The 23,280-nt window shown below is 47.7% G+C and overlaps 1 protein-coding gene across 5 annotated transcripts in view; it reads left to right on the forward strand.

The window, feature by feature from the left end:
• The window catches only part of ILDR2 (immunoglobulin like domain containing receptor 2), a 189,852-nt gene that overhangs the window by 77,007 nt on the left and 89,565 nt on the right, over positions 1–23,280 (forward strand). For all 5 annotated transcript variants that reach the window (XM_083171605.1, XM_083171602.1, XM_083171601.1 and 2 more), the window contains exon 2: positions 20,474–20,794. In XM_083171605.1, the coding sequence (XP_083027731.1) occupies positions 20,474–20,794 (321 nt within the window). The remainder of the gene's footprint in view (positions 1–20,473; positions 20,795–23,280) is intronic.

A 23,280-nucleotide genomic window follows, 5' to 3' on the forward strand; every position in this document is an offset into this window, starting at 1 on the left:
CCGCAGCGCATCCCCGGGTACCGCTGACATAATTATCGCATATGCTCTAACATGCACGCCCCGCATCCGCAGCGCATCCCCGGGTACCGCTGACATAATTATCGCATACTGTATGCTGTAACATATGAGATAATTATGGCAAAGGACAGCACTTGCGTTAAGAACTGTCCTTTGTGGTGAGCCAGCGGGTCCCGGCTCCTCCCCATACCTCCCAACTTTCTGCAGAGTAGAATAGGCAGCGCGAGTGCCCGAAAAGGGGGCGTGGTGTATGGAAATGAGGGTGTGGCTTATGCAAATTAGACCGCACCCTCGTTTTCATCCGCGAATAGACAGCGTCTATTCTGTGACATTGGGGGGGGGACTTCCAACTGCCCCCCCCCACACACACACACACACACACTGCCGGCCGCGGGAGAGACGCGGGAACGTCCCCAAAAATCGGGACGTTCCCGCGTTTAGCGGGACAGTTGGGAGGTATGCCTCCCCCCTCCCTCCCTTACCCGGTTTGTGCTGCTGCTTCATGCGGGCGGGCGGGCGGGCTTTCCTCCTCCCTGCACCTGGAAGATGCTTTTCAGTGCAGGGAGGAGGAGTTCACAGGTCCGGGCAGAACAGCGCTGTGCTGCCCGGAAATAGGTGAGGGGGGACATCGCAAGGCGGCGGGGGTCCGTTCGGGGCGGCGTGGGTGCGTTAAGAAGCCCACAGGCTTCTATGGGATACCCCCCGCAGAGAAAACCCGCCATGCGGGTTTTGCTGCATATCAAAATGCGGTAAAACCCCCGATAATGGGATTTTTACCACAGAGAGAGAGAGCATCAATCTGCTCCTAACTGTCATCTTGCAGGCTGTGTTTGAAAAATGGCAGCAAGGAGCTGATTGGTTGCTACTTTATCTCAGTCACTTTATCTCTCACCTCATGGCTTAGTACATACTGTTGGTATGAAATGTATGAAATAAATCGTTCAGATATTGGCTGTGTCATGTCTGGTATAATACACGGTGGTCTAGCTGATAGGTTGCTAAGGGTTACAGCACCTTAATGCTACGGCAGTCAGTGGGGATTACTGGATTCCATGTCTCTCCTGTAACCGGGGGGTCTGTAAGGAGTTACAGGAAAAGGTTTAGACGTTTTCAGTTCAGCCCTAAAGCGAATCAGGACATCGCCATGGCGACCTGACATGCCAGAGCGCATCTGTCTTGTTCACGTTCGCTTTCATTATTGTGAATTACCGGTAATGTGTTATACCTAACGCTGTGTCCTCCGTGCACCCCAGGAATAATGGATGTTATATGCTAATGTGAGACTGACGGCGACCGCAGGCAGCGCATCTTATCAATGGCTTTATCGTGTCCGTGATCTGCAGCGGGAGCTGCTTCTGTCATCCACTGTATACTGTGCTGTGACGCCATATGCAGCCCGCCGTGCATGGCAGACAGACACAGATCTATTCTTGTACACAACAGTTTTTATTGTAAACATTTATTAACGGTTATTTGTATGGCGCACACATATTCCGCAGGGCGCTACGGAGAACATTCCAGACTTTTATCCGTTCCTGTCCCAGTGGAGCTTACAATCTATTAACACCCCCCCCCCCCCACTAGGTCAACAGTATCTAGGCTGACAGTCAAAAGGTCGACCGCTATTGGTCAAGAGTCAAAAGGCCGAAGCATAAAGATCAACATGCATTGGGCTGACATGGCAAAATGTCTACATGAAAAAGGTCGACGTGATACAAGGTCAACATGAGTTATGACACGGACACATGCATTGGGTCGATAACTAAAGGTAGACATGGTGTAGGTCAACACTTGAAATAGGTGGAACTTCCAAAGGTCGACACGGATAGAAAGTGGACACAAGCATTAGGTCGACAATGGCTAGGTCGACAGTCAAAAGGTCAACATGGTTTTTTTCTCTTATGTTTTGTCTCGAATGACGACATGGTCGGCACGGACATCGTATCGGTGTACTGCGTCCCCTCGCATGGCTCGCTGCATTAGGCATGCTTCGGGCATCAATGCCGACGGGGATGATAAAGTGAGATCAAGTCGGTTTACAAAATAAATCATGAAATACCCATGTTGATTTTTTTCATGTCGACCTAACGCACTTCAATCTTTTTCATGTGTCGTCATTTCGACTGTCGACCAATATGGATCGACCTTTTGACTGTCGACGTAATGACCACATCCCATATGTCTTTAGAGTATGGTAGAAAACCAGAATACTCTCAGGAAAGCCGCACAAACTCCACACTGATAGGGCCTTGTATGGCAGCAATGCTAACCACTGTGCCACCATGCCGCCCAAATCCCTGTGTACTATAATCAAGCGTCTGTGTTTACGCTTCATTCAGTGTGTTTAGAACTCTCACACTATAGTTACCTAAAGCCAGTTGTGTAAGTTGTGTAAGTTGTGTAAGTTGTGTAAGTTGTGTGGCAATTTCATTTCTGAATTCATTTTTTTTTTTTTTTGTAACGAAACATTTTCGATGCCTCTTGTGCTTTTCTAAACCACTAGAAAAACCTCGGCTTAAATCCGCTCCCTCCGGGATTCCTCCTGAGCCCCAGCGGAATAGACTGTCAGCGTAATTGTCTCCGAGCGCAGTGTCCTAACCCGCACAAAGTGGAGACATATTGCAGCGCGGGTGAGCACTAATGATATTTTGCTGGCTGTAATTCCCGCTACGCCCTGGTCCAGATCTAGTCTGTCACCTGGAACAATCCGGAATGGCGGGCTAGTCGTGACTCTCACATTCCTGCTGGGATTTGTCAGTATATGGAAATGAGGTGCATTTGCTGCTGAGATGGGGACGTGTTACAGAACCGGAACATCGGACTCCTAGGTAGAATATTTATTAACAGTTTCTTATATAGCGCACACATATTCCGCAGTGCTGTACAGAGTATAGTTGGACATTCACATCAGTCCCTGCCCCAGTGGAGCTTACAATCTATATTCCCTACCACATGTACACGCACACACAGACATTCTAGGGTTAATTTTTGTTGGAAGCCAATTAGCCTACCAGTATATTTTTGGATTGTGGGAGTAAACTGGAGTACCCAGAGTAAACCCACGCAAGCACGGGGAGAATATACAGACTAGTTAGAGTCATGGTGGGGACCAAACCCATGATCTCAGTGCTGTGGGCTAACCATTACACCATCTGAGATGCATGCCCCATACTACGGTAACACCAGAAGGTCCTTATAGGTCAGTAGCAGCTTCAGAGGGTGGCGATACCCTGCCTAGAGAAAACGGGGCGGACGGGTATTGATACATAGGAAAATGCGGTAAAACGGGTGTTTTGCCGCATTTTCCCTTTATTACATCCCGCTCTCTGCCTTGAAGAGAGTTAAGATGGATGGAGATACAATTTCATCAAATCAGCTCCTAACTGTCATGTTACAGTCTGAGGGGTCTATGTTAAGCATTGGGGAGAGATAAAGTACAAGCCAATCAATTACTAACGGCCATATCACAGGCTGTGTGGGGTTCATGTACTAAGCTTTCGGGCGCAATGTAGTAAGGTGCGATTTTTGGGGAGAAAGTCAGAAGTCGCATGCGATTTAGTGCGGTTTTTAAGTAACGAAAATGTGCAATTTTTTTTAGACATGTGCGGTTTTTAGTAATGAAAATGTGCAATTGTGACATCGCAGGATCTCGGTCTGCGCTACAGTTCGGGAGACAGACAGTGCCAGGTGAGCAGCATCGCTGGAAGCAGGTAAGTATGTGTGATTAGGATGGTGTAAAAGGGGTAATATTAAAATTTGACATCTCGTGGTATGTGACTTTATTTTCACATTCTTTTAACAGGTGACCTACAAGACCCAGAGGGCACATTAATGCCCCACATGCTGGGTCTTATAGTTCTCCTGTAAAAAAGCAATATGTTTTATCTTTTCTTTACATGTATCCGCACGGCGTCCACCACACTGGGATGCAGGGGACAGCCCCGGGCTTCAGCCCTGGATGGGTGAAGCCTGGGGAGGACCACTTTATATGAAGGCCTGGCGAAAAAAGTCTCCTGGATGTGGGATATGGCTGTTGGAGCCTGGTGCTGGTCCCAAAATACATGGGACCCCTATGAATCTGTGCTTAGTTCTGTCAAACTCGCCAGGCTGGACCTGATCTATTTTGAGATTTTGGGCCATTTTAAGGGCAAAGGGGCAAATTTTTTAGATAAGTCAAAACGTGCAAATTTTACTGCAATTCTCACGTTACTACATATGCAATTTTTGTAAAATCGCACCTTACTACATTTCGCCCCTGGAGAGAGATAAAGTGAAGCAGAGATAAGGGCTTCACTTTATCATTGGTTCCCAACCCTGGTCCTCAAGTACCCCCAACAGTGCACGTTTTCCGGGTCACCAGACAGGTGCACTCATTATTCAGGCACATTTTAAAAGATCCACAGGTGGAGTGAATTATTTTGCCTGTGATTCTGTGTGGAGACCTGGAAAATGTGCACTGTTGAGGACCAGGGTTGGGAACCACTGGTATATACCGTAGCTTGTGTGTATACTGTATGTCAGTATGGGATATAGGAGCAGCGTATAAGGACAGATCTGTCGGCTGGCCCTCACCATTACTCTCCGTCTTGCAGTCAGTTGTTTCTCTGCTTTACAGCTGGGCAAACGTGAAATAAGGATTCTACACAAATACACATTAATATATTATAGATGTCTCCTGCAGCCTGTGCTGGATACTGCGGAGCAGACATCTGTGCTAATGAACCCCCAGAACTACGCAGCTACGTGCCAGATCTGTTCTATGCCTCTGGCTTTCTATGGCTGACTTCGCCCAGGTAACCTGTGGCTCTGCGGTTTTGCAGCTCCTGTTGTGCTACATGTATCAGATCTTAAGGTGCCCATACACTTATCAATTTGGGCCGATTTCACCCGATCCTGAAAGATCGGGCTAAGAAATCGCATCACGCGCATCGGGCTGGACCCTACAGCTGTTTAGCTGGTAGCTGTGGTGCCGGGCAGCGGAACACGAAGCAGCTGCTGAATAAAAAAAAAAAGCCGGCCAGTCTTTTTGAAAATATTTTTTCAATTCAGCAGCTGCTTCGTGCCCCACCTCCCAGCACTGCCGCTTCCCGCAGCTGGCCGGACCCGTCGCTACCAACTGCCAGGACCCCGCTGCCCACCCCCTGGGAGTTATTACATACAATAAATCGCATGTATGGGGGCCTTTAGAGCGATAAAGTAGCATTCAATCCGCTTCTATCATTGATCGGACTGTGCTTGAAAAATGAAATGTAGAAGCAACGGGTGTGGATCATTTGGTCTACAGCAAGATGGTCGACAGTCATTCGGTCAACATGCAGAAAGGTCGACATGGGTCTATGTTGACATGACTTTAGGTCGACATGATTCTAAGTCAACATGGGTTTAGGTCGACAGGTCAATAGGTCGACACAAGCATTAGGTGGACATGGGCAAGGTCGACATGGTGTTTTCCACTGGGCATGGACACTAAGCGCAGCGCTGCGCTCGCCATGCTTCGGCGCACTATTTTATTCTCTCTCCATGTATTAGTGGATGGTAGGGTATGAAATACCGCCTGTCGGCACATGTCAGGTCCAAAAACAGGGAAAAACCCCATGTCGACCTTTTGACTGGCAACCTTTCCCATGTCGACCGTATGCTTTTGTCGACCTAATGACCTGTCGACTTAAACCCATGTCGACATAGAATCATGTTGACCTAAACCCATGTAGACCTAGAACTATGTCGACCTTTCTGTATGTTGACATAATAGTGTCGACCTAATGACTGTCGACCAACTTGCTGTAGACCAAATGACCGTTTCCCGAAGCTAATTGGCTACTACTGCTCCACTGTATATTTCTCAACGATATAATAAATCTCGCCTTATGACTTTGTCCATACCTGAGATCCTCATGGTGTCCGACGATCCATGCGGCTGCGTTTCCACTGTGCAGCCGTGCCGCTCAGTGCATGTATAGGACATGATGGTGAGTCACATGACTATGGGGTCTTTATTGGTTACACGAATCTGGCCACTGGGTCACGGGTCTGAATAACAGGATAGTACAGAGCTGATGCAGAGCACTCGATGGGTGTGTACGGTCATCAGCCAACCAGTCTCCAGCTCAATCAAGAATGCGTCCAATCAATTTGGATCCTGATCGCACTGTCAGATTTTTTGGGATCCACAGTGCAACGTTCTTATTGTGTTCTATAACTGCCAATAGCGTGTAATGGTGTGTACACACGGTAGATGTGCCTTAAGATCCTATCCACAATCTGATCAGATAGGATCGTGGATAGGATCTTAAGGCACATCCGATTTGCATCCTATCTTGACTATATAGAGCAGATCTGCACTATATAGACAAGGCAGCCAAGACTTTCTGGCTTCCGATACGTGAACTCGGATCGGGGTCGCAAGGGTTAAAACCCTTGCGATCTGCATCCGATTCAGATCCGATGCCGATCCGATGTTGACTATATCGTCAACATCGGAAAGGAAATCGGACCATGTGTACACAGCATTAGAGCGGGATTTATTTATTTTATTTATTTATATTATTTACAGTGTCTTATATAGCGCAGCAGATTCCGTTACAGTGTCTTATATAGCGCAGCAGATTCCGTTACAGTGTGTTATATAGTGCAGCAGATTCCGTTACAGCATCTTATATAGCGCAGCAGATTCCGTTACAGTGTCTTATATAGCGCAGCAGATTCCGTTACAGTGTCTTATATAGCAGCAGATTCTGTTATAGTGTCTTATATAGCAGCAGATTCCGTTACAGTGTCTTATATAGCGCAGCAGATTCCGTTACAGTGTGTTATATAGTGCAGCAGATTCCGTTACAGCATCTTATATAGCGCAGGAGATTCCGTTACAGTGTCTTATATAGCGCAGCAGATTCTGTTACAGTATCTTTTATAGCGCAGCAGATTCCGTTACAGTGTCTTATATAGCACAGGAGATTCCGTTACAGTGTCTTATATAGCGCAGCAGATTCCGTTACAGTGTCTTATAGAGGGCAGCAGATTCCGTTACAGTGTCTTATATAGCGCAGCAGATTCTGTTACAGTGTCTTATATAGCGCAGCAGATTCCGTTATAGTGTCTTATATAGCGCAGCAGATTCCATTGTGCTTTACAATAGTAGACAGTGATAAAACAAACTGGGTAACAACAGACAGACTTGGAGGTAGGAGGGCCCTGCTGCAAGCTTACAATCTATAGGGACATGGGAAGGAAACACAAGGACAGGCACCAGTAATAGCATACCAGTCCCACCAAGTTACAAGTCCAGAAGGGAAGCTATATAATACATAAGTGCCTCAGAGGGTTATGCGTGTAGAACTTAAATATGATAGGCTTCCCTGAAGAGGTGAGTTTTCAGGGAATGCTTGAACATTTGGAGGCTAGTGGAGAGTCTTATTGTGCAGGGAAGGGCATTCCATAGGATGGGAGCAGCCCGATGAAAGTCCTGTAATAGTGAATGGGAGCTAGTGATCTGTGCAGAAGAGAGACGCAGATCTTGTGCAGAGTGGAGTGGTCAAGAATCTGGCTTGTTACGCCCCCAGACACATGCACAGTGGTGGTCATATAGGGGGTTATTCTAATTCAGTCGGACCGATTGTACGCTACGGCACATGCGCCGCCGCTGTGTGCGAGCGCCCAGAGCACACAGATGTCCGGGCAGGGGGCGCAATAATTACCATAATGTTTTGTACTAGATAGCAGGATTTTCCAGCCCAGTTTACGTCTCATTTAAGTTTATAGTATGGCATTTAGATGTAGATTACTGTATTTGTAACAGCAGAGCGATGGACCACTATCTTTATAGGCAGTAATTGGACGTTGGATCACAATTCCTGGGTATACCGGCATACAGTACCATCTGATATATACATACAATCAGCACATAGGAGATTAGAAAGAAATCCGCAGCCCACAAGCCTCCCAGCTGCTTAGCGAGCGGTCCTGAATTAGTCCCGTAGTGTATATACATTCTGTGGCATCAAGAAGCGCTGTAAACTGCTGTGTACATCTGCGTGCTGTATACACAGCTAATTGGCTACTACTGCTCCACTGTATATTTCTCCAAGATATAATAAATCTCGGCTTATGACTTTGTCCATGCCTGAGATCCTCATGGTGCCCGACGACCCATGCAGCTGCGTTTCCACTGTGCAGCCGTGCCGCTCAGTGCATGTATAGGACATGATGGTGAGTCACATGACTATGGGGTCTTTATTGGTTACACGAATCTAGCCACTGGGTCCCGGGTCTAAATAACAGGATAGTACAGAGCTGATGCAGAGCACTCGATGGGTGTGTACGGTCATCAGCCAACCAGTCTCCAGCTCAATCAACAATGCGTCCAATCAATTTGGATCCTGATCGCACTGTCAGATTTGTTGGGATCCACAGTGCAACGTTCTTATTGTGTTCTATAACTGCCAATAGCGTGTAATGGTGTGTACACACGGTCAGATGTGCCTTAAGATCCTATCCACGATCTGATCAGATAGGATCGTGGATAGGATCTTAAGGGACATCCGATTTGCATCATATCTTGACTATATAGTGCAGATCTGCACTATATAGTCAAGGCAGCCAAGACTTTCTGGCTTCCGATACGTGAACTCGGATCGGGGTCGCAAGGGTTAAAACCCTTGCGATCTGCATCCGATTCAGATCCGATGCCGATCCGATGTTGACTATATCGTCAACATCGGAAAGGAAATCGGACCATGTGTACACAGCATTAGAGCGGGATTTATTTATTTTATTTATTTATATTTTTTACATTTTCTTATATAGCGCAGCAGATTCCGTTACAGCATCTTATATAGCGCAGCAGATTCCGTTACAGTGTCTTATATAGCGCAGCAGATTCTGTTACAGCGTCTTATATAGCGCAGCAGATTCTGTTACAGTGTCTTATATAGCGCAGCAGATTCTGTTAGTGTCTTATATAGCGCAGCAGATTCCGTTACAGTGTGTTATATAGTGCAGCAGATTCCGTTACAGCATCTTATATAGCGCAGGAGATTCCGTTACAGTGTCTTATATAGCGCAGCAGATTCTGTTACAGTGTCTTATATAGCGCAGCAGATTCTGTTACAGTGTCTTATATAGCGCAGCAGATTCTGTTAGTGTCTTATATAGCGCAGCAGATTCCGTTACAGTGTGTTATATAGTGCAGCAGATTCCGTTACAGCATCTTATATAGCGCAGGAGATTCCGTTACAGTGTCTTATATAGCGCAGCAGATTCTGTTACAGTATCTTTTATAGCGCAGCAGATTCCGTTACAGTGTCTTATATAGCGCAGGAGATTCCGTTACAGTGTCTTATATAGCGCAGCAGATTCCGTTACAGAGGCAGATGTATGATCGGTCGGTATGGGGGAGAAGGGGTATTAGCGCACGTTATGTGCGCTGATACCGCTTCTCCCCCATGTATGAAGCAGCCAGCGTGCGGTAATGGACAGGGGCGCTATGCGCCCCTGTCCATATCGGCGCTGCTATCAGAATGATAGCAGGCCGAATGTGTGAACGGTCAGCATCGCTGACCGTTCCGCACGAAGCCGGCTTTGGCTTCGCCAGCATTAGGCTGGCGAAGCCCTATCTAAACAGCAGGGACAGCGCTGTCCCTGCTGTCAGCTGTGGGCTGCGCTGGGGATCTCGCGTGAACAGCGAGATCCCGCGCATGCCCAGTGCGGCCGGCCGGGGGACAGGAGATAGCGCATCAGTATTAACTGATGCGCTATCTCCAGAAAGGGACATCGCTAAAGGGGGAGTTAACGCTCCCCCGCTTCGGCAGACAAGATGTTAATACATCTTGTCGATGTCCCTTCCTGCTTCGCCTCGCTATTGAGGCGAAGCAGGAAGTATCATAGCGGCGCGATAAGCGCTGCTATGATACATCTGCCCCTCTGTGTCTTATATAGCGCAGCAGATTCCGTTACAGTGTCTTATATAGCGCAGCAGATTCCGTTACAGCGTCTTATATAGCGCAGCAGATTCCGTTGTGCTTTACAATAGTAGACAGTGATAAAACAAACTGGGTAACAACAGACAGACTTGGAGGTAGGAGGGCCCTGCTGCAAGCTTACAATCTATAGGGACATAGGAAGGAAACACAAGGACAGGCACCAGTAATAGCATAGCAGTCCCACCAAGTTACAAGTCCAGAAGGGAAGCTATATAATACAGAAGTGCCTCAGAGGGTTATGTGTGTAGAACTTAAATATGATAGGCTTGCCTGAAGAGGTGAGTTTTCAGGGAACGCTTGAACATTTGGAGGCTAGCGGAGAGTCTTATTGTGCGTGGAAGGGCATTCCATAGGATGGGAGCAGTCCGATGAAAGTCCTGTAATAGTGAATGGGAGCTGGTGATCCGTGCAGAAGAGAGACGCAGATCTTGTGCAGAGTGGAGTGGTCAAGAATCTGGCTTGTTACGCCCCCAGACACATGCACAGTGGTGGTCATATAGGGGGTTATTCTAATTCAGTCGGACCGATTGTACGCTACGGCACATGCGCCGCTGCTGTGTGCGAGCGCCCAGAGCACACAGATGTCCGGGCAGGGGGCGCAATAATTACCATAATGTTTTGTACTAGATAGCAGGATTTTCCAGCCCAGTTTACGTCTCATTTAAGTTTATAGTATGGCATTTAGATGTAGATTACTGTATTTGTAACAGCAGAGCGATGGACCACTATCTTTATAGGCAGTAATTGGACGTTGGATCACAATTCCTGTGTATACCGGCATACAGTACCATCTGATATATACATACAATCAGCACATAGGAGATTAGAAAGAAATCAGCAGCCCACAAGCCTCCCAGCTGCTTAGCGAGCGGTCCTGAATTAGTCCCGTAGTGTATATACATTCTGTGGCATCAAGAAGCGCTGTATACTGCTGTGTACATCTGCGTGCTGTATACTCAAAGCAATCTTTGCAAGGGGAAGGGTCTGTTGGGTAAATTTACTAAGATTTACTGGGTGTTCTATTGACCAATCAGATTATATCAGCCTCTAGAAGGTGCTTCATAAATAAGACGTAGAATCTGATTGGTTGCTATGGGAAACATGCCATCTTCAGTAAATCTCCCATCTTAGTAAATTTAGTATATGAGCAATAAACATCTTGCCTTCAAGATCGACTGCTTTATCTTGCGACATCCTGTTCTCCGAAAGTTCTGGATCCAATAACCATGTGGGAGACCAATAGGAATCAGCGATTCGGCGGTGGGATATGTTTCATGTGCTGGTGGGAGGAGCCTGGTGGTGGCGGTAAAATACCTGTCCACTGGGAAATGGGTGGAGTCAGAAAAAGGCGATTACTGATGGTAAGAGGGAATCCTCTATTGACCCAAACAAATCTGATGGTTTGGCGCAGGCAGCGATGTGCATCCAGTCACACACACAAATCGGTGTCCGCCACCCCATTCCACATATTAGAAAGGACTGCCACACATTAGTCACACTTCCTGTGCATGGAACTCTCATTGTAGGCTGAAGATGACCCCCCTTTGTGCCGTATCTTTTACATCAGGTCCGGTTGCTTGGTTGCTCGTATTAATATAGGTTACTAGTATTAAAAATAACTTATGCCGCCTGCATTTTATACGCTTTACGTGACAGACAGCTATGAGCTGATTAGAAACCTACGATGCATTTCCCGATATATATATATATATATTATTCCACGTGGCCCAGGTACGCACAGAACTCCTAAACGCGCCTTATAGGATTTCTCAGCCCTGGTTAATTTAGAAAGTAGGTTACACTGAGGGGAAGCAGCCATTAGGCGGTAAGCAATTATTTCCAGGAAATAGTTTGTCTTTCGCGAGAGTCTTTTGGGAGCCTAATGTCCCCTCTACGTGACCCGTTAGATCATTGCTGCTCATTAGTCGAGACTCCCGCACGGTGTATTTTGAGCTGTGGAATAAGACAAATCTATTTTCGTTTGAGAAAGGAAATGGGCCGCGGTTTATTCTTTCACCTACAGTATCACACTTCCAGGTGTGACTGTTGGCAGCCATTTTGTAGGCGGAACCAGTATTTACTAGCTGTGCAACATGGCTGCTGTGGATTGCTGCACATATGTTCTGCATGGTACTGTGTTTCCATACAATCAGCATCTGTTCATAGGGTTTATTTATGAAAGAGGGATTTTTTTTTTACGGTGGCCATACACTACTGCGATGTATCACAGCAGTGTATGGCCATCCAAACCCCCGCAAGCCGCCTGGGGCCTTCCCGGACAGCACGATTGCATGCAATACATAACATTCACATGTCATGTACAGTATAACATGTGACCGCCGCCGGGAGGAAGGTCCGAGTCGGAGGTCAGACCTGTATGTGTGGCTTCACATTCTGGAACATCCCACAAAGCCACACCCCTTTGCTCAAAGCCACACCCATTTTTGGGAGGTATAATTATGGACTACACCTTGTCACCATTGCTCTATCCTGTATGGGAGCCGAGCACAATGAGTTTATCATAAACACGGCACTCACCTATGTGGGGCAGTACGGATGGTGTAATGGTTAGCATTACTGCCTCACAGCACTGAGGTCATGGGTTCAATTCCCACCATGGCCCTAACTGTGCGGAGTTTGTATATTCTCCCTGTACCTGCATGGGTTTCCTCCGGGTACTCCGGTTTCCTCCCACAATCCAAAAACATACTGGTAGGTTAATTGGCTCCCAACAAATTAACCCTAGAATGTCTGTGTGTGCGTGTACATGTGGTAGGGAATATAGATTGTAAGCTCCACTGGGGCAGGGACTAATGTGAATGTTCAACTATTCTCTGTAAAGTGCTGCAGAATATTTGTGCGCTATATAAGAAACTGTTAACAAATAAATAATATGTACAGTAACTGTGCTCAGTCATAGCCCAGTGCTAGCAGTACAGTAGCCTTTCTAAGCGTATTCATGTTCCCGGTGCATACCCTATGCCAGTGGTTCCCAAACTGTGCGCCTAGGCTCCCTGGGGTGCCTCGGAGCACTTGCAGGGGTGCCTCGGTTTGTTTGTCCAGAACCGATTCAAATTATTTATGGTCAATGTAATAGGCAAAACCAGAGCTTGTGGCTTCCAGTTTTAAAATATGTGGATAAACAGAGGTGAATTCTGTCCCTCACCTCATAACTGGACCTAAGGGTGACATATAAGCACAATTTATTTAATTTAATATTGTTTTCTGAAATTCTCTGTAGAAAACTTGGGGTGCCGTGACAAATATTCTGATAATCTAGGGTGCCGTGATGCAAAAAAGTTTGGGAACCACTGCCCTATGCTAATACCTGTAACCCGCCTACGCCATACACTCTCGCTGCGGCATCATGCACCATTGTTGCATCATGCAGGTTCCAGGGCCGCTTCTCTCCTCCTTCCTTGGCCCCGCTCACTGTTGTGGATCTCCAGCTCACACTTATAATAACATCCCGCGTACAGCTGTCAGTAGAATGCTTGGAACGGGACCGGGAACCAACTTGGCCCCCGGGGTCCCCTGAGACTGTGGGGGGATTGGACCCGGGTTTGATGCTACAAACATCTGCATCTATACTGTATAATGTGTGGCTGCACTGTGTGATGTATGTGTGTGGCTGCACTGTGTGATGTATGTGTGGCTGCACTGTGTGATGTATGTGTGGCTGCACTGTGTGACGTATGTGTGGCTGCACTGTGTGACGTATGTGTGGCTGCACTGTGTGACGTATGTGTGGCTGCACTGTGTGACGTATGTGTGGCTGCACTGTGTGACGTATGTGTGGCTGCACTGTGTGACGTATGTGTGGCTGCACTGTGTGACGTATATGTGTGGCTGCACTGTGTGATGTATGTGTGGCTGCACTGTGTGATGTATGTGTGGCTGCACTGTGTGACGTATGTGTGGCTGCACTGTGTGACGTATGTGTGGCTGCACTGTGTGACGTGTGTGGCGCTGCACTGTGTGACGTTTGTGTGGCTGCACTGTGTGACGTATGTGTGGCTGCACTGTGTGACGTATGTGTGGCTGCACTGTGTGATGTATGTGTGGCTGCACTGTGTGACGTATATGTGTGGCTGCACTGTGTGACGTATATGTGTGGCTGCACTGTGTGACGTATGTGTGGCTGCACTGTGTGACGTATATGTGTGGCTGCACTGTGTGACGTATATGTGTGGCTGCACTGTGTGACGTATATGTGTGGCTGCACTGTGTGACGTATGTGTGGCTGCACTGTGTGACGTATGTGTGGCTGCACTGTGTGATGTATGTGTGGCTGCACTGTGTGACGTATGTGTGGCTGCACTGTGTGACGTATATGTGTGGCTGCACTGTGTGACGTATATGTGTGGCTGCACTGTGTGATGTATGTGTGGCTGCACTGTGTGACGTATGTGTGGCTGCACTGTGTGACGTATATGTGTGGCTGCACTGTGTGACGTTTGTGTGGCTGCACTGTGTGACGTATGTGTGGCTGCACTGTGTGACGTATGTGTGGCTGCACTGTGTGACGTATATGTGTGGCTGCACTGTGTGATGTATGTGTGGCTGCACTGTGTGACGTATGTGTGGCTGCACTGTGTGACGTATATGTGTGGCTGCACTGTGTGATGTACTGTATGTGTGGCTGCACTGTGTGACGTATGTGTGGCTGCACTGTGTGACGTATGTGTGGCTGCACTGTGTGACGTATGTGTGGCTGCACTGTGTGACGTATGTGTGGCTGCACTGTGTGACGTGTGTGGCGCTACACTGTGTGACGTATATGTGTGGCTGCACTGTGTGACGTATGTGTGGCTGCACTGTGTGATGTATATGTGTGGCTGCACTGTGTGACGTATATGTGTGGCTGCACTGTGTGACGTATGTGTGGCTGCACTGTGTGACGTATATGTGTGGCTGCACTGTGTGACGTTTGTGTGGCTGCACTGTGTGATGTATGTGTGGCTGCACTGTGTGACGTATATGTGTGGCTGCACTGTGTGACGTATGTGTGGCTGCACTGTGTGACGTATGTGTGGCTGCACTGTGTGACGTATGTGTGGCTGCACTGTGTGACGTATGTGTGGCTGCACTGTGTGACGTATGTGTGGCTGCACTGTGTGATGTATGTGTGGCTGCACTGTGTAACGTATACTGTATGTGTGGCTGCACTGTGTGACGTTTGTGTGGCTGCACTGTGTGACGTTTGTGTGGCTGCACTGTGTGACGTATATGTGTGGCTGCACTGTGTGACGTTTGTGTGGCTGCACTGTGTGATGTATGTGTGGCTGCACTGTGTGACGCATATGTGTGGCTGCACTGTGTGACGTTTGTGTGGCTGCACTGTGTGACGTATGTGTGGCTGCACTGTGTGACGTATACTGTATGTGTGGCTGCACTGTGTGACGTATGTGTGGCTGCACTGTGTGACGTATGTGTGGCTGCACTGTGTGACGTATGTGTGGCTGCACTGTGTGACGTATGTGTGGCTGCACTGTGTGACGTATGTGTGGCTGCACTGTGTGACGTATGTGTGGCTGCACTGTGTGACGTATGTGTGGCTGCACTGTGTGACGTATGTGTGGCTGCACTGTGTGATGTATGTGTGGCTGCACTGTGTAACGTATACTGTATGTGTGGCTGCACTGTGTGACGTATGTGTGGCTGCACTGTGTGACGTTTGTGTGGCTGCACTGTGTGACGTTTGTGTGGCTGCACTGTGTGACGTATATGTGTGGCTGCACTGTGTGACGTTTGTGTGGCTGCACTGTGTGATGTATGTGTGGCTGCACTGTGTGACGTATATGTGTGGCTGCACTGTGTGACGTTTGTGTGGCTGCACTGTGTGACATATGTGTGGCTGCACTGTGTGACGTATACTGTATGTGTGGCTGCACTGTGTGACGTATGTGTGGCTGCACTGTGTGACGTATGTGTGGCTGCACTGTGTGACGTATGTGTGGCTGCACTGTGTGACGTATGTGTGGCTGCACTGTGTGACGTATGTGTGACTGCACTGTGTGACGTTTGTGTGGCTGCACTGTGTGACGTATATGTGTGGCTGCACTGTGTGATGTATGTGTGGCTGCACTGTGTGACGTTTGTGTGGCTGCACTGTGTGAATTATGTGTGGCTGCACTGTGTGACATATATATGTGTGGCTGCACTGTGTGACGTTTGTGTGGCTGCACTGTGTGACGTATGTGTGGCTGCACTGTGTGACGTATATGTGTGGCTGCACTGTGTGACGTATGTGTGGCTGCACTGTGTGACGTATATGTGTGGCTGCACTGTGTGACGTTTGTGTGGCTGCACTGTGTGATGTATGTGTGGCTGCACTGTGTGACGTATATGTGTGGCTGCACTGTGTGACGTTTGTGTGGCTGCACTGTGTGACGTATGTGTGGCTGCACTGTGTGACGTATACTGTATGTGTGGCTGCACTGTGTGACGTATGTGTGGCTGCACTGTGTGACGTTTGTGTGGCTGCACTGTGTGACGTTTGTGTGGCTGCACTGTGTGACTTATGTGTGGCTGCACTGTGTGACGTATATGTGTGGCTGCACTGTGTGATGTTTGTGTGGCTGCACTGTGTGATGTATGTGTGGCTGCACTGTGTGACGTATATGTGTGGCTGCACTGTGTGACGTATGTGTGGCTGCACTGTGTGACGTATACTGTATGTGTGGCTGCACTGTGTGACGTATGTGTGGCTGCACTGTGTGACATATGTGTGGCTGCACTGTGTGACGTATGTGTGACTGCACTGTGTGACGTTTGTGTGGCTGCACTGTGTGACGTATGTGTGGCTGCACTGTGTGACGTATGTGTGGCTGCACTGTGTGACGTATGTGTGGCTGCACTGTGTGACGTATGTGTGGCTGCACTGTGTGACGTATGTGTGGCTGCACTGTGTGACGTATGTGTGACTGCACTGTGTGACGTTTGTGTGGCTGCACTGTGTGACGTATGTGTGGCTGCACTGTGTGACGTATGTGTGGCTGCACTGTGTGACGTATGTGTGGCTGCACTGTGTGACTTATGTGTGTGGCTGCACTGTGTGACGTATATGTGTGGCTGCGCTGTGTGACGTATGTGTGGCTGCACTGTGTGACGTATGTGTGACTGCACTGTGTGACGTATGTGTGGCTGCACTGTGTGACGTATGTGTGGCTGCACTGTGTGACGTATGTGTGGCTGCGCTGTGTGACGTATGTGTGGCTGCGCTGTGTGACGTATGTGTGGCTGCACTGTGTGACGTATGTGTGACTGCACTGTGTGACGTATGTGTGGCTGCACTGTGTGACGTATGTGTGGCTGCACTGTGTGACGTATGTGTGGCTGCACTGTGTGACGTTTGTGTGGCTGCACTGTGTGACGTATGTGTGGCTGCACTGTGTGACGTATGCGTGGCTGCACTGTGTGACGTATGCGTGGCTGCACTGTGTGACGTATGTGTGGCTGCACTGTGTGACGTATGTGTGGCTGCACTGTGTGACGTATGTGTGGCTGCACTGTGTGACGTATGCGTGACTGCACTGTGTGACGTATGCGTGGCTGCACTGTGTGATGTATGTGTGGCTGCACTGTGTGACGTTTGTGTGGCTGCACTGTGTGACGTATGTGTGGCTGCACTGTGTGACGTATGTATGGCTGCACTGTGTGACGTATGTATGGCTGCAGTGTGTGTGGAGACCCACTGTGCCAATAAATGTAACCGCAGACGCGTATTATTAGATGTAATCTCATGTAACTTGTAGACAATTACTTGTAAATTTAAACAGCGACAGAATAAAATAAACAGATTGTAACAACGTAATGAGAAAATAACGATCATATATTTCCCTGCTGGTGCCGACGCTCCGCGCGTGGCAGATTTCTGCATGTCTCCGCTATACCCCTGCGATTGCCAGCTCAGCTGCATTCTGCACAAAGGGGGTGATTCTGACTTGATCGCTCCCCACACGTTCACACGGGGGACCAATTTTTGGCGACTGCGCATTGTTATTTATGCGTATGTGCAGCCGCTGTGTGCGAGCAGTCACAGCGCTCGGACACAGAAGTCTGGGCAGGCGGCCATGCGGACGGCATCTGGGGTACTCGCAAGGCTGCGAGGAGGCAACCAGAATAAGGTCCAAAGGCCGGATGTTGCAGTGCTACCTGCGCAGTATTTGTATAAGGACGCGTCAGACACCTTGTAGATCACTTCCCGATAAGAGGATATCAACAAAACGTTGTGAATAGATTCCTGGCAACAGTGCCAGGACTGAGCAGAAAAGTGTGCAGGCCAGCATGGTTTATGTGTTCCCACCCTCCTGTCATAGGATAGTGTAGGGGGATCCCAGGCATCTGGTCTTATGCGATATATTCCAGGCTTGGAGATAGTGATTAATACCACCTGTAAAAAGCGTTACCCTATAGAAGCGAATTTCCCCAGAGTGAGATCCAGTTTTGTTCCTCCCAGCCCCCCACAGCAGCACATGCATCACGCTACACTGCGCCCCAGCGGACACTCGCATAGCCGCTGGGGCATATTTGTGCACTGTCGCTGCGTACAGCGGTGGCATTACTGCACATCACTGAATCCGAAAATATGATAATGCTGACAATGCAGAAGGTGACTGTAGAGAGGTGACTGAAACGCGTGAGTGGATTGAAACGCGTCAGTTTGCATCTCAGCGTCCAGTTAATTTTTTACAATTCTTAATACTAGGAATCCTAATACACACTTTATATATGCTAAATTGTCCAAGAAGACATAATGCAGCAGGGTATGTTAGATTTTTCGTGGTTTTTCTCCATTAAGTGGCGCCATCCCCTCTGCTCATATTGGTGATCTTCCACCTGGAATAACAGCCCAATATATAACTGAATTATAATCAGTCTTTCCTGGTGGATTTCAGAACCACATTTACCTCATACCTCACCATGCCTGGGGCGCGTGTACATACAGGGAACCTGCAAACACGTAGGTGATTCCAGGTCAATCAAACTTGACAATGTTTTTGGGCCCCTGATTCTGATCCATTCGGTCCCCTGCACATTCACATGGGGGACCGATGGTTGTGCCCTTGCATAATCAGTTATGTGTATGTGAGGGGCTTCTGTGCGAGTGCCATTGCGGTCCTGCACTGTCTACCCTGGGAGACATCTTCAGCCTTGTAGTGTTTCCCTCGCTTGTTTCAGTCATGCAGCAACATTTGGGCCAAAATTCGGCTGATTGGCCCAATGTTTGCCCTGTGTGTATCCAGCAGAAATTCATTTAATTCCAGTTTTATTTAACTTTTTTGTACTGGAGACACTTTTATGAAGCAATCAGAGCACAAACTTTAAAATGATCATCTACAAATCCGATTGTGTCTGAGCGAAACGCGTTGCTCTCCGGGTCCAAACTCTGGAAAGTATCACATTATGGCGTCCAGACCTCTGATAACTCCAGTTTTGGGATTTCTGGATGCAGTTCTCCTTTTATACATGCATGGTGTAATAACATTTAAAATAAAATATATTATAGATATAAAGTATATTGATGACTCCACAGACGTGGAAAAAAGGTCTTTAGGATCAATACCAAGCGGGAAACTTGTATTTTTACTTCCAGTTGTACAATGCTCCTCTGAATCCCTATGATGCCAGTTTCAACGCATTTCACAATTTGGCAGAGGACTTTACACATATAATTATATCACAGTCTATCCTAATGCTAAATCTAACGCTGACTAATGCTGCTCCTCAGCTCTAGGCGGAGAATTCAAGTGTTGTGCCTGTCATCGGTCACTAGGCCTCCAACTGAGAAATTCAACAATTTTTATACAAACCCAGTTGTATTGAGCTGTTTATTTATGATTTGATTGTGGATTCCTTGCATAGTTTGTTGTTACACATTTCAAGGGTCATTCTTTTCTTATTGGGTAAAATGTACCCTTCTTTTTGTGCACTTTGGGCCTGATTCAGGGGTTGCTTAGAATGTCGTTATTGGACACGGGCGTACCGTGAACGTTTTGTGGGCGTTCCCTAGTCAGCCACTGCAAATTCATAGCCAGCATTGATTGCTCGATGGTCCGATGGTTGTGACCGATGTGTGCTCGATGTTCCTGCTTATGTGCGTGAGCGGTTTATGTAAGATGCCGGCAGCGAAATCCTGGCTGCGCATTAAATTAAATTCTCATTAATAATATTTTTCCAGATGATATTTTTAGATATACTTTTTTTATAGCCTTCCTTAAACCACCCACCTTCCATACGTCCTGGATTTTTTTTTCTTTTTGTACACAATGTTATAGTAGAGATACCAGCCATTAAGCTCCCAACTGGCATTTTTTTCAAACAACAATGTGCAACATGGCAGTTAGGGGTTGATTGGATGGGACTTTATCGCTGTCCACTCCAAGACCCTCGCGTCAGATCTACCCCCTATGTACTGTGTACGATGCACCTTTAATTCTGCTAACTCACCACCCATTATCCGGATGTTTCCGCAGGTCTGTCCAGTGGCGTGCAGGTGACGATGCCTGACCACAAGAAAGCCGTCATGCTGTTCCAGTCCACCCTCCTGCGCTGTCACTACGCCACCACGTCTTCTCAGCCGGTATTGGTCCAGTGGAAATACAAATCATTCTGCCAAGACCGCACGGACGAAGCCTTGGGTATCGGCAAGCCCCCCAACAAGGCCCATATGGGGGGGAACCAGTACTTGGACTGTGCGGATGGCAGTAGGACTGTGCGCCCGGTGGCCTCTAAACTGGGAACCTCTGTCACCCTGGGAGACTTCTACAAAGGACGAGATGTCACCATTGTTAACGGTAATGTGCCATCACTGTCTCATTATCTCTACGCAGAAACGATGGGGGTATTATTGAAGATGGGATGTTTCCCATAGCAACCAATCAGATTCAATCTATTATTCTCTAGAAGGTGATAAATAAATAAGAAGTAGACTTTGTTGCTATCGGCAACATCCCATCTTCAGTAGAAGTCCCATCTTGGTAAATTTACCCCTATATGTCTCATGTAATATTTCTGGGGTTATGTTGTCATTGCGTGGTCACCGCTGTGTTGTCTGTAATGTGCTCTGCCCCGTACTCCTGCCCTGAGCACATTGGCAGCAAGACAAAAAACATACACGTTTCCGGGCTGTCGACGCTCCATTTCGACATTTCAAATAGTTTTTTTTTTTTTTATTTAAAGTGAAATATTCCTTAATTTACAGTTGTTATAAGGCATGGCTGAAATGCACTGAAGATAGAAAATTCCCAGCAATCTGTGTAATAAAAGTGGCAGGAGGGTGCGCACAGTCCGATAAATGATAGTAATCTGTAGCCAAGGTAATGAGTGTCGTACTGGCATTTGTCAAACTCAGTAGGACTAAAATAAAAACACACAGGTCAGTAGCTGCAGAGGGGGGGGGGGGGGGGGGGGATGCTGCTGTAAGCGAGTCCCAATTAAAAAAAAATATATATGTGAGACTAGTCATTTGGGCCAGGCATACTGTTGAGTGACCCCAGCCCGGTTCCCCACATCTGGAGTAACATCAGTTACCCAGTGATAGCATTGTATGGATTTCCTCTCTTCCCAGCACATAACTTGTCCTGTCTCCATCATGGAAGCCTGCGGGGAAGGGACAGACCTTCCTCTGTTATTATAATATTAGTATTATGTGTGCGTGTCTGGTCAGTTTAAATCTTTATGACCCCACTATGGGCCTGATTCAACTCTGCAAACTGGAACTGGTGGCTCTAAGCTGTAAGTGCTGTGGACCTCAGTGGCCCCCATTGATTTTATCAGCTGCTGCAATGCCTCCGGCCCATGGTAGGGGCAAGGGTTCCATTAATCGCTCCCACAAGTCCGTGCACAGAGATCCAGCGGTCCATGCGATAAGCTATTCATACGATGAAGACAGAATTGCCCACCTGGATTACTTTAGCAGATTCCGAAATGTCCCGGAACCATTTTTTATCATTTATTCACGAATGTCGTTAATTACTTTACTATTTTAGGGCTATTGGCCCTTTATATTCCCTCTTATTGTCACAAGCAGTAATTATACGCAGCGTTATCCAAGCGGCCGAATGAACCGCCGTTCCAGTGCGTGTTTGTTGCGCCATAAAAACTTTATTCGTCCTGTTGGGCACAGACCCAGGAATATCATTATTATGGCCGATGGGTTTATGTAGTGTCACTGTGTGTGGCCAGACACTTAAGAACTGTCACCACATTTTATGTCGCTGTCACTCACCCGACGCGTTCTGGGCTCTTTTGAACGCCGCAATTATTTTGTTGACTTTTATAAGCTCGTGTCGGCTTTATGGTTATTTTCCTAGCCGCTGGTGGTTGGCGGGATCTATGTTATTGTATTTAGATTGTTAATTGGAAGTGCACCGGACATGTGGAGATGTCGCCGCCGGGTTGTGGTTTATGCTGCAATAATATGTTTCTTACTGTAGGAAATGTCACCATGTAGGGAAGGAATTATTAAAAGCCAGATGGATAATGGCAAAGGGTAGTTACACATGTGGGAAAGTGTAAAGTGCTAAACTGTACTATTATAAAGCGGAGAGGAATATGCTGCACTGTAGAAGAAACTACATAAATAATACTATCTGCAACTGCTCCTAATTATCCGTCTGGTGGACGCAAGGGTAGACGCACAGGTGGACACAAGGGTAGAAGCACAGGTGGATGCAAGGGTAGATGCACTGGTGGATGCAGGGGTAGAAGCACAGGTGGATATAAAGGTGGACGCAAGGGTAGACGCACAGGTGGATGCAAGGGTAGAAGCACAGGTGAACGCAAGGCTAGTCGCACAGGTGGATGCAAGTGTAGAAGCATAGGTGGACATAAGGGTGGGCACACAGGTGGATGCAAGGGTAGAAGTACAGGTGGATTCACGGGTAGATGTAAGGGTAGACACACAGGTGGACGCAAGATTAGACACACAGGTGGATGCAAGTGTAGAAGCACAGGTGACTGCACAGGTGGACGCAAGGGTAGTCGCACAGGTGGATGCACGGGTGGATATAAGGATGGACGCACAGGTGAATGCAAAGGTAGAAGCACAGGTGGATGCAGAGGTGGAGGCACAGGTGCACACAAGGGTGGATGCAAACATAGACGCACAGGTGGATGCAAGTGTAGAAGCATAGGTGGACACAAGGGTGGGCACACAGGTGGATGCAACGAAGCACAGGTCGATGCAAGGGTAGATGCATGTGTGGATGCACAGGTGTATGTAAGGTAGACGCACAGGTGGATGCAAGGGTGGATATAAATTTGGATGCTCACGTGGACA

The sequence above is a fragment of the Crinia signifera genome, chromosome 2 (genome assembly GCF_055691185.1).
Source record: "Crinia signifera chromosome 2, ASM5569118v1, whole genome shotgun sequence".
Lineage (NCBI taxonomy): Eukaryota > Metazoa > Chordata > Amphibia > Anura > Myobatrachidae > Crinia > Crinia signifera.